The sequence below is a fragment of the Zootoca vivipara genome, chromosome 7 (assembly GCF_965207765.1).
Source record: "Zootoca vivipara chromosome 7, rZooViv2.hap1.1, whole genome shotgun sequence".
NCBI classification, from domain to species: Eukaryota; Metazoa; Chordata; class Lepidosauria; order Squamata; family Lacertidae; genus Zootoca; species Zootoca vivipara.
In genome coordinates this window covers 40,399,053-40,412,118 of record NC_142590.1, presented here as the reverse complement: position 1 = coordinate 40,412,118, position 13,066 = coordinate 40,399,053, and the positions used below count along the sequence as shown (strand labels likewise).

Genomic DNA, 13,066 nt, shown 5'->3' with positions numbered 1-13,066 from the left:
GCATTATTCTGATTCATATCAAAACAATGAAATCAGAATTTGAGAACCCTAAAAACTAGATCTGACATTTAATCTACAATATATGGACTACAAAGAAGCTTTCATCTACACTGTTAAATCCTGAGATAGCTTTTGCCCATCAGCTTCTATGAGATGGAAGTAAGTAACCTTTTGTATTCCTTTGATTTACCTGTTCCTAAAAGATTCATAAGTCTTCCCTGCATGAAGCGACCAGATTTGCTGTGTCACCACCAGCATTTGGCAAAGGAAACAGAGCTAGGCAGCTAACAGAGTGATCCTAACTTCAATTTATGCATGATCAATGAGAAAATGATAGACAACTACTAGTGCAGAGGGAAATGGTCCTTTTTGGTGGAAGCATCATCTTTCCTAACAGGTGAATCTCTAACTCAGGCATACCCAAACTTCACCCCCCCCCAGATGTTTTGGACTACAATTCTCATCATCCCTGACCACTGGTCCTGTTAGCTAGGGATCATGGGAGTTGTAGGCCAAAACATCTGGAGGGCTGCAGTTTGGGAATGCCTGCTCTAACTCATATTCCTTTTTTTTTTTAAATTAATTTTTATTAATTTTTGCATATTGACAAGACAAAGAAAAAGAAAACACATACACAATTAAGTACATAATTTCCCTCTTCTTCTAACCCACCCTCCACGAGGCACCTCCTGCCACAAGGTGTTCCCATGAACAGTGCGCAGTCGAAGATGGTGCAATTTATAATAGGGCTTGTCTCCACCCCTCCCTCCTCCCCCCGGGGACCCTCCCTGCCACCGAGAGGTCCCAGAGTGGTGAGAAGAGAATAGGTGAGTGTCCACCCAACCATTTAAACTTTACCAAAAATCCTCAAAAAGAAAAAGAAAGAAGAAAAAAAAAAGAAGAAAGAAAAAATTAAGAAAAACAACACTAATAATAATAATAGAATAAATCTTTTTTCCAAAACCTTGTATTATGGGCTTCCCCTACCCCCCCCCCCTTACTGATTTTCATTTTCAACACCATTTGAGCAGTTTTCTTATCATATTCCCCAATCTAATTTCAATATTCTCCAATCTTAAATCAATACCATCCTTATTTTCTATTAAATTTTCTTCTATCATCATTTCTCATTCTCTCCCCCCCATATCCCCCCAGCACTCCCCCTGCCACAGAGAGTTTCTAGGGGGAAGAAGGGGGGGAGACAATGGTTCTCTTTCCAATTGAATCTTCTCTCCCTCCTCAATCTCTTATATAAAACTTCTAAATAACTCTTAAATCGTGTTTCTGTCTCATCATCATATTTTTTCTTCCCGTGCCCCAATTTCCCCCCAGAAAACTTCTAGATTCTTAACACCTTTTTACATTTCCAATTCTAAATTTTCTCCTTATCCCCAAATCTCCCCCCCCCTCCCCTGGTCTCGGCCTTCCCCTTTCAGTCCAGCAAGTATCAAAGTCTGCAATCCAGTTTTCAAACCTTATTTTATCCATCCTATTAAACAAAATACTTTCCTACTTCATCCCACCCCCTTCCTATCAAATTTTTCAGTCCAATCTTGTCTGATCTCTTCCCCCCAGAAGGCCGTTGTTCTTTGCTGAGTGCTTTTCTTGTGGATTTTCTGTCTCATCCAAAATTCCTGCTTCTTCCCCTCAAAAGGAGGGGTTTTCCAATTCTCAGCTATTTCTTTGCTCTTTGGCGGATCCTGTGTCCCGTCCCCATTTTCTTCGGTTCTGTTGTAGTTCGAGTCATCAGTCTTTTTATCCTCTTGGACCATTTCTTGAGATATCTCGCCTTTCTGTACATCTTGATTTATTCCTTCAGATTGTTGTAGAGTCTTATGCATGCTAATTTTTATTTCCCACAAGAGTCTGAGAACTTTCTCCTGGAAGCCAGATGTATAATCTCCTGTTGACATTTTTCTAGCTTTCAAGGTCAAAACCAAGCTTGGGAAACAGGAGGTGGTTACAAATTATAATTATTCCATATAGTCCAAACTGGATGCATTATATCCCGTATGTTTTTTCAACTTTTTATAAATTTCCAAAAGGCTGCGGTCAGCCCTCAAAAGTCCAAACAAAATCTTTAAAAAAAAATAATTTCTTCCTTTCACTCACCCCATTATTTTCCACTCGCTGTTCTGTTCGGGGTGCCGATTTCCAAGGTAAGGAGGGGTCTATTCTTCAATTACCTATACGTGCAGGGTTCTTACAGTCAAAGACCTTTCTCCCCCTTTACCCTGCCTCCGGGGGAGAGTCTTAAGTCCGCTTTTTGGGTATATTCAAGCAATGAAATCTATGCCCCGGCACCGGGAATCTTCTTTAAGCTGCTTCCTCTTATATCAGTAGGGGGGAGATCGGCTTCCGTTTTTTTGAATCTCACCCCCATTCCGAATGTTAAGATTTTTAAAACTTTTAAATCTTTACTCACAGTCTCTCAAATTGCCAAATCCTTCTTCGGAAAAATCCAGCGCTCTCCGCCTCCGGCACGGAGCTTCTCTCTGCAGGGGTAGCGATGGCGCTCCAAAATGGCCCCCGCGACTTCAACCCTTCTCGCTCCGGAGCTCTTATTAGAGTCTACCGGAGAGTTGGGGAGTCGGGATTGGGGCGCTGCTGGGCTAAATCCGCCCCCAAAACGCTCAATTTGGGGTTCTATGGGGAGCAGCGGCGCTCCCGCTGCTTCCCCTCCCCCTGCAGAGTCGGGTCGCCTCGCAGCTCGAGACGAACCCCGCCGGACGGCGCTGGCGCTGAACCGGAACCTCTAACTCATATTCCAATGGGACTATTGGTGGGAAGTGGGGCTGAGACATATGAAACAGAACAACAACACCATGGCAACACTCCTTAAATCACTTGCCAATAGCTTCTAGTTAGTACCGGTACCTAGTCACAGGAATGGTCAATCACATTATTATTATTATTATTATTATTATTATTATTATTTTATTTTATTTATATCCCACTCATCTGGCCACTCTCGGCAGCTTACAGCATATGGTATATAAAAATACAACAGAACATCAAACAATAAAAAACAGAATATGCAACCAATTATTCATCACTATCTCTATGTGTCTCTTGCATCTACAGGCAACCAGCCAACATACACAGTAGCACTGATATTAACCACCCACAGTGTCATTCGGAGGCTGAAACCAGTAGGAAGCCAGTTACTTGTTCTTTCAGGGCCCTAGCGTCTCTCTCAGAAAATACACGGCAGGCTTAAATATAAATAGTGTAACCATGCCAAACCTAGGGATTCACAGATGTAGAATCATTTACTGCCCCAAGAACCACCACCTGTCATGCACCTTTCAGGGGGTACAGAGGCTCTGCAAGGACAAAAAGCTGAAATGCAATAGGGTTGCCAGTGTTGCTAGAATCCACTCCACAATTTTTACAAAGCCCTTCACATTCATGCAGTTTGCTCCTTGAATCCTGTATAAAACACACACACTTCAAAGTTTTGCAGCTTATGATTCTACAGAATATAATTAATGCTTCATTTTCCCAAGGTGAAGTGGTATCTGGAGCTACAACATTCTGGCACAAGGGGAAATTTTATCAAACAAATGGAATACGCTAATTTTATATGATGTGGGTATATGCTTCATAGCTCCCCAGTGAGCTTCTGCTTTTCCTTCTCCACAAGGATGCAGTCCTATGGACACCACCAGACAAAAGAAATAGCAATCACCAGCTTATCCACATTGCTAATGTTTTTTCTCTTAACAAAACTGGCGCATCAAAAGTTATTTCAGTGGCTTTACAAGAATGGTACTTAGCAATAAAGCTGAGATATATTATCAAAGATAAATTCTTGCCTGCTGTCAGATAAAGTAAGGCAGTAAGTATTTTCCACTAAGAGAAAGAGAGGGAACGTGTGTGTGTGTGTTTATAGACCGTGAAAACCCATTTAGATTCACAGGACACTGAAAGAGTCAGTGATGAGGAACAGATGTCTCTGAAAGAAAATGTTGTGTATTATTATATGCCTGTCCCACTTCTACCACCATTCCCTCAACACAAGGAGTGTGTCAATAATGAAGCTCATTTGCAGTTAAATTAAGCTCATTGTTTCTCCATTTGACTCTTTGGGACCATTACTCTGTACTCAAAAGACAAAAAAAGGGGTTGACTGACTCTCTAAGTTAAAGTATTTTAACAGTGAGAAATTAATTCACATGTAAGATCCGAGGATACCTAGTCATCTCATTAAACCAATTCAACAGGGCCTCATTTAAGCAATAATCAAAATAATCTGTGATGAACAGTGTAACATTTTAAAACAAAGAATGTGGCTCCCATCACTTTTGCAGGCGCCCCCCCCCAGAAGTTTTATATGCAGTAATATATATATATATATATGCATATTTTCCCAGTAATTCCCAGGTCCCAGTAATATTTTCCACTTTGCACACAACATCCAAAAATACTAGGTGCTGGTTTTTACCTATAAAGCGGTATAGGGCAGTGTATAAACTGAATAAATAAAATAAATAAAAATAAGTTGTTTACTGTAGAACCGTCAGGTTGCCTTCATTCACTTTTTATGAGGCACCTACAATACATTGTCATCATATCATTGTTCTTCTGTTTTTCCTGTAGTTTTTCCATCTCTTTCCAGACCTCAAACAAAATCAAATACTTATAGCTAAGGAACAGAACATTAGCAATATCTGTACAGGTACTGATCAAATTAGTGCTCTTTTTTTGCATTTTTTAAAGAGGCATTTTGACATGTGCAATGAAGCCTATTATGAGGCATCTTCTTTGGAATACATTCACTATGATATTTTGCAGTGGTGCCATTTTATCGGCATATTTATTTTCTTTTTAAAAATCAGTTATTTAATTTGCATTAAAATGATTTCCTTTTTTAAAAAAGAAACTTAAAAATTTGTGTGATAGAATTTAAATAAAAACATTTTAATGCAAATTTTAATGCAAATATTTAATGCAATATTTGTATTAGTTTTGCAAATAAACATTAATCAGGCAGGTTAATATTAATACTCTATCCCTTCTCTGTCCATGTGGCTATGCAAAGTCATTTTCAATTCCACATAGAGCTTACATTGGAAGACCAACAATTGGGTAGCACTATGAGCCATCAGTCTGATAATACCACATTTCTCTATTTAGTGGCCTGGTTCACACAACACTATACAGTAGTTTGTTCTTGGCTGAAGCTCGTGGTTGCCCAGGAGTGAGCTTAACCATGAACCCAGGCTCAGACAACACACTAAGCCAAATTTTGGCTTCTTTCAGCTTGATACACGAGTAAAAAGAACTGGGGAGGAGCAAAGTAGCTGTGACCTCCTCTCTGGGATCCTGCACATTTGTTTGGCTTACCATGTTATGCAAACCAGGCAAGTGTTTTCAAAGAATCCTTAAACAGTAAGGGTTATTTTTGCAGAGATACTGGTAGTAAAATGTGGGAGCACATTACAACTATTACTCTTGAGTAGAAAATGTTTAATTGTACAACTTATTCAGCTATTCAGCTGGTGATACATTGCATCCCTAAATGGATACAGTACAACATCACCAGGTCTGGAAGTGAGTTTTTCTGTCAGAAACTGAGTATTAATACTTGCACTGGGGCTTATTCAATTCTTTTCATTTCAGGTTTAAACACACACACAAACACAAACATCGCAGTGGGTGAGGTTGAATGCCTGGCCCCCCTTCTCATTACTGGAATAGCCAGGTTAGCTTCCCAGTGGAGCATTAAGGGGAACAAAGGAACTGGATTTGTGCAGACAGTTAATGGATGGGGCCCTCTCCCTCAACTCACGGGTAGTTTGAAAGACAAGAGGTCAGAGTGGAAAGCTGAGTTACCGTATGTGAACTACCGGTATAAGCTAGAACCCAGAAAGTAGCAAGCTAGGAGCTGAGAGGGACAGAGCGAGGTTTTATTTTATGTTTGAATCCAAGGCTGCAGCTATGGGTGCAGCAAGACCCTCTTGGGGTGTTAATGCTGTGAACCCCTCCATCACAAAAGCTCAGGTTGTATATATGTGTAAATAAACCATATATTATAAAGACATCACAGTCTCTACTGTACCTCATTCCAAAGGAAACACGAACCCTGGGTAGGCGCCTAGAACCCTTGGAATATCGCACTGCTTGGAGTCTGGAGTGGCGTGCAACAATAAAGACAGACTTGTAAAAGCTAGTTACTTTAGCACCATAGCTTGGAAAAAAATCCTCCTCTCCTGTCAAGCACAAATGCAAACAATAATTAGAGAAATAAATAAATAAGCTTACTTAGTTTGCAGAGAAACAAGGGCATCCTGGAATTTGTTATTTAGAAACAGATCCACAGCTGCCATACATTCACTGAGAGCAACATTCAAGTCCACTGCAGATGATCTGGAAAAAGAGAAAAGAGTTAATGCTAGCTTCTCTGTTTCCAATGTAGCATGAGAAAAAGAAGTCCCGTCCTCCCAAAGATCAGCATGTTAACTATTAGAATGCTTAACACGACCTTTGCCTGCGCCCTTGCCTGCTCTCCTCGCTCACTACTCACCAAGTAACCTCTTCGAATACATGTTGATCTGCAATATTATTTTCAAACTCTGATTATTTAACATGAAGATTAATTAACCAAAGCTCATCTAATTTGCATGCAGAAGGTCCCAGGTTCAATCCCTAAAAAGCTGGTACCAAAGCTAAGTTATTTGGGTCTGATTTGGTATTAAGGTACCATCCTATATACTGCAATATATCAAAGCTGGACTTTTTTTTTTAAAAAAAGAGAAACCTGAAATGCATAACAACTAATTGAAACACAAAAAAACTCAAATAGTTTAATGTACTACACAACATATGTAATAGATTGTCAGAAGATGAGCACTGTTAAATTATGGAAAATAATTAAGAGTAGCACTATTCCACCATTTTTTCTCCCCCCCAAATTTACAACAAAAACAAGACATCACTAAACAAATATAAACTAACAATACACAAAAAGAAATAATCAAAAAAAAAAGAAAAAGAAAAAACAACGTTTAACAAAATACATACACACACATTTTAATCGTCACTTTTACTTAACATTGTTTTGTGGACTTTGTCAGATCCCACCCTTCTGATTTTCAATTTTAAAATTATCTTTATCCATGGCAGTTTCCATATATCATAATTTCAACCATGATCATTAAAAAACACCTATATACACCTGCTTTACAGGACAAATGAAAGAAATTATGCATTCATGAAGCTCACAAGAGGTTGTGATGGTAACTAACCTTTAAAAGAGAATTAGACAAATTCATGGAGGAGAGGGAAATCAATGGCTCCAAGCCATGAAGGCTATACTCTACCTCTACAGTTGGAGGCAGCAATGCTTATGAATGCCAGTGCTGAAAACTGCAGCTGGGGGAGAGTGCTGTTGTGCTCCAATCCTGCTTATGGGTTTCCCCACAGGCATCTGGTTGGTCACTATGAGGACAGGATGCTGGACCAGAGGGACTTTTGGCCTGATCCAGCAGGCTCTTCTTATGTTCTTACAATATGTCTTGTGATTGTGATATAAGCATAGAGATGGGTCTCACATGCTCGTTTCATGGTATTTTACAAGCAACTTATCTTCAATTGCTCATACAGACTCAACTGCTTCCTTCTCCATGTTCTTCACACTCCCCTAGTAATGTCATTATCTTTCTGTCCTTTGTTGGCAATGTCTGATCCAAATATAGTGGCCCTTAAAATACCATTAGCATAATTTCATATTAAATTCAGATATTAACTACTAAAAAGAAGCAATAGACCTCAGTGCACCAACTGGAATTGCTTCCTTCCATAAGCAAAATGAGATAAGCGCTAAACCTCAATTCCATCCAGAATCAAAATCAACATGATACTTATTAAAATATTCTTTAAAAAACCAGTCTCTCAATGAATTACTGTATTTCAGGGTTCCTAGGAATTGTATCTTTCTGCTTTCTAATTCCTGGGTGAACAAGAATATTTTCAAGTTAATAATGAGGAAGACAGACTCTCCTCACCAGGGAAACTATTCCAGAAGTGGGGAATCACTACTGGAAAGGCCCTGCCATAGTTTAACACCAACTGGGCAGTTCCCAGTAGAGGCACCAGGTTCCAAAAGCTTAGGCGGAGAGCATGTTTCTGCTTGTTGTCTGAAAACAGCTAATGTGGAGGACTGTTATATATCTCAGTGAGGAGCTCTGTAAAAGGGGCACCATCGCTGCAAATGCCCTGCCTCATATCACCATTTTGCTCACCACAGTAGCCAGTGGGACTACAAGCAAAGACTTTTCAGCAGATCTTAAGGTAAGGGGTAGCATATACTAGGAAAGACATAAAAGGATTACTATTTTAAAAAGCAAAAAACCAAAACACTAATTACAGACTAATGCCAACATCCTGAAGCAGGTCTGGTACAGTACAGCATATGAATAGCAGCCACTACAGTATCTTCATAACTGAAGTAACATGACCCTGTCAGCTGTGCCTAACAACCAGGTTGCAGCATTCTGTACCACCTGCAGCTTCTGGAATGTTGCATTTCTCTATTTGGATGGTTTTTAGAGCATTGATAACTAACGTTAAGCTGTTCCAGTCCAGGAACAGCCATAACTAGTGAACCAGCAATAGTTGGGCGCAGGCACTTCTCACCATTTTAGGTCACTCGGGTCTCCTGTGACAGCTTGGAATAAAGAATCACCCTCATTTATGAATCTGCTCCTATATGGGGTAGCACTCCCTCTGAAGAACAGGCTGCCTACCTAATGCCTAGAACTGAGAACTACATTGACTCACAGAACCACTGCCTTGTTGAGATTGAGTTTATTAGCCCTCATCCAGCTCATCACTGCCCCCAGATAAAGGACATTTGCATAGCTCAGTTACTTTTAAATATATATGAAATGCTTTAGTCAATAACCCTAGTGTATTTCTTAAGTCCTAAACACAATGATGATTATGGACAAACTATTAAACAACTAGCAAACCTATCAGCTATTGTACCTTTTGGTATGCAAAGTAATATCTCTCTCCTTTAAAATTTCCCAGCTGTCCCAAATACACCCTTAATGGACTTACAAGATGGCTTTGAAATAGCAATGTTTATTTCCTATCAAAGTTAATTTTCACTTCAAAGGGGAGTTACTGTGCATTTTTTTTCTACAAGACATTGCCAAGAGATTATGCAGTCCATTGGCTACTTAATAAAACTTCTCTAACCTAATTTATGGGTTAGCTATTGCAACATCATGAGCAAAGTGGGCTGCTTTGGCTTGTGATCTTGATTTAAAGCAACAGACAGTGGATTTGTTCAGGACATTAAAAAGATTATATTGGAAAAAAACACTGAATTTTGGTTGAATGCATTGAGAATAACCACTATCGTACTGGAGTATGAGCCAATGCCTGTGCATTTGGAGGAAGTGCAAAAGGCGGCTAGCAGGCTGGACAGTGTCCTCACCATCCCAGAGGACATGACAGAGAGCCTCCTGACCTCTATCACCTGCCTGGGGCACAGAAGACAGTAATAAAGCAGAGGAAGTAAGAAGCAACAGACATTAAAGATTAAAAATAAAGGAAGTGTATTTTGGACAACCTATGACCATTTAATGTGCTGCTGTTATGCTGCACAGCATGCAGGAAAGAATTTGTACAGAGTAGCAAGAAAAACGTAGGCCTGGCACTGAGTTCGTTCGTTTTAAAGTAGAAAATACTGATTACCGTACATTATATGTCTGATGACGGACAAACCTTTTTTGTTGCTGTTAAATTTAAAATTATCAGTCTTCCAGATTTACAAGACAAATGGGAGAAAGATCTACCGTGTTTCTCCAAAAATAAGACACCGTCTTATATTTGTTTTTCCTAAAAACAAAAAAAACCACCCCAAAACCCCACTATGGCTTATTTTCAGGGGATGTCTTATTTTTTTCCTCCTCCTGCCATGGCCAGCATTGCTGCCGCGCCTATCACTATGTCTTATTTTCGGGGTATGGCTTATATTCCTTGAATGCTTAAAAATCCTGCTACAGCTTATTTTAAGGCTACTTCTTATTTTCGGAGAAACAGGGTAGAACAAGGTGTTTCAATAGTAGAATGATTGTTGTTGTTTAGTCATTTAGTCGTGTCCGACTCTTCGTGACCCCATGGACCAGAGCACGCCAGATACTAAATATTGAAAAATATTTTGAGTAGATTGCTACAAGCTGATTGGAAATTTAAAAAACACCTTATAGAACTTAATCCAACAGTGTTCAACCCTGTACAAGTTGGATCAAATTTATCAGTGAATACATGGCACCACAGCTCTAAAATAGGAAAACTCTTAGCTACAGTGTTGAAGAATAATGGCCCCCAATTAAAAAGCTAAATGAAAGACTTTCCTGCATACAGCGTAGTGCCCAAACCCTTTCTCTCCTATTCAAGTGCCCAACAGCTTTTGACATATTGCACAGAGCCCTTCTCAACCCTCTGAAGACTTTATGAAAACAGAGCAAACTTAACAATAATCCAATATGAGCAGCCAACTCATGACTGCCAAAACTAGAGAGAAAATGAGCAATGGCCCCCCACAACTCTTAATTTTCTTTTCGGCCTTTTGACTAAGATCAAGTGTAATTTTCTTTAACTGTCTCTGTCATTTTAGCCAACTAAAAAGCTTATAAATAATTCAATAACAAATAAGCACATTAAAGAGATCATCAATTATGGCATACCCTGTCCTTTACCAAGCCCTGTTTAACATTTAATAGGTCTACATCTCCTCCTGTGCTTTGTAGAAAGCTGGCAGCACATTCGGCCTAAGCAGGCTCACTCCTCCCCTCTCACACACAAACACACTGAGCTTTTGGCAGTGATGGAAGGGAAATATTCTAGGGTTTAAGTTTTCAAAAACTGGGTTTGTGGGACAAGGATGGAACATTCTTGCCAGCATTCCCACCTCCTGTCCCCCAATAGCAAAGCTTAGCCCTGAAAATATTTGAAGTAAAAACTAAAAGGGTACCTTCTAAGCATGTGAAAAGTGCTTTCTCCTCATAACTTAACAACCAGTTCCATATACCCAGAATTTTGTAGTTTGCTCTGAACATACTGGAGACCACAATCAGAAGGTGGACACAGTGGGGCCAATCAAAATGGGGAAAACCTGGAACTGCCACCCATTCTGGATCACCATTCACTACCCAGTGGGCACAGGTCCAGACTTTAAACTCCATGTCCGAGTGCTGTTTTTTTTCTCTTTCTCCTAGCACTTTCCCTGCGAAAACCTGTGTTTTACAGCTGAATTGGAGCAAACAGCAATAGAGTCTTCCTCGGATTGCCATTTGCTCTGATTTGGCAGTAAAACACAGGTTTTTCAGGGGAAACCATCGAGACAAAACAAAACACACTTGGACATGGGGCTTAAGTTACAGAAGGGTAGATTTCAGTTGAACATTAGGAAAAACAAGGGTCAGACTTTGGTAATATGGCACCTGAGCAAGAACAAAATTTAGCGCGCACACCCTAAATATTTCTTATTTTCACAATTTGCACTTGCTTGCAACATTTATTTTCAGGCTGGCAGTAGATTCACCTGACATAAACACAGGAAAGTATGTACCTACCATATCTGGCAGCAGCTCTCCAGGAGTTTCAGGCAGGAGCCTTTCCTAGACCTACCCAGAGAGACCAGGGATTGAATCTGAGACCTTACACACAAAGACCCCAAAGCCTTAGAGATGCCAGAAGAAATCCCCCCCCAAAGCAATTCTAAAGCAAGTTCTCTTTCGCACATCATACACTCTCTATTTCGGGTTACAGGTAGGTAGCCGTGTTGGTCTGACGTGTTGCTGTTGTTTAGTCGTTTAGTCGTGTCCGACTCTTCGTGACCCCATGGACCATAGCACGCCAGGCACTCCTGTCTTGCACTGCCTCCCGCAGTTTGGTCAAACTCATGTTCGTAGCTTCGAGAACACTGTCCAACCATCCCGTCCTCTGTCGTCCCCTTCTCCTAGTGCCCTCAATCTTTCCCAACATCAGGGTCTTTTCCAGGGAGTCTTCTCTTCTCATGAGGTGGCCAAAGTATTGGAGCCTCAGCTTCACGATCTGTCCTTCCAGTGAGCACTCAGGGCTGATTTCCTTAAGAATGGATAGGTTTGATCTTCTTGCAGTCCATGGGACTCTCAAGACTCTCCTCCAGCACCATAATTCATAATAGTCGAAACAAAATAAAAAAAATTCTTCCAGCAGCACCTTAAAGACCAACTAAGTTTTTATTTTGGTATGAGCTTCCATGTGCATGCACACTTCTTCAGATACCACTTACTCTATTTCGGTTTCGCCTCAGGGTTACTACCTTTCTTTTTTCTTTTTACATTTAATGCTTTTCCACACAAACACACCCAGCAGTTCACAGTCAAGAAGCGGGGTGGGAGATACACTCAATCCACATAACAATCCTAAATATGAGAGCCAGTGTGGTGTCGTGGTTATGAGTGTCAGACTATGGGAAACCCAGCCAGATGGGCGGGGTATAAATAATAAATAATAATTATTTTTATTATTTTTATTTGGGAGGCAAGGGCTCTTGGCCCAGTCGCTGCCTCTCAGCCTATAAGGCGGTGGAGGGGATTCATTGAGGCAGGGGTGAACCAGGCACACACCACCTTGAGCTCCTTTGGAATAAAACGCGAGATATAATAACTGCAGCAAGCAAGCAAGCAAGCAAACCCATATTGGCTTCAGCAGCTGCATGGCCAAGCCATGCAAACTTCCCGGCAGGTTTATTTGCAAATGTCGACATGCATGCCGGGAACAGCTTCACCTGTTGGGTTTCCTGCCTGCCAAGGCAATTTGCTCGTGAAACACAAGCGCGCCAACCTTGCTAAACCGAAGGCAAGATCCACCTCCCCGAGAAGTACCTCAGCTCCTTTTTCTTGCTGCTGCTGCTTCTGCGGCTACTTTGCGCGTCCATGAGGCTCTGCTAGGCTCGTCTCGAGATGAAGCGAGCTGCTGCTAATGTTAAAAAAAAATCCCGCTCTGCCTCGAAAGCCAGCGGCAAACTCATAACGCCGGGAAAGTGGAAGCAGGCGGCTCCAGA

The 13,066-nt window shown here is 40.7% G+C and overlaps 1 protein-coding gene across 1 annotated transcript in view; it reads right to left on the bottom strand.

Moving 5' to 3' along the window:
- TTC39A (tetratricopeptide repeat domain 39A) overlaps window positions 1–13,066 on the bottom strand; it is a 49,683-nt gene extending 36,617 nt beyond the window's left edge. Inside the window, exons 1-2 of the mRNA XM_035121606.3 lie at window positions 12,888–13,066; window positions 6,268–6,372 (exon numbers count right to left, since the gene is read on the bottom strand). Coding sequence (XP_034977497.3) covers window positions 6,268–6,372; window positions 12,888–12,940 — 158 coding nt within the window. The 5' untranslated portion in view covers window positions 12,941–13,066. The remainder of the gene's footprint in view (window positions 1–6,267; window positions 6,373–12,887) is intronic.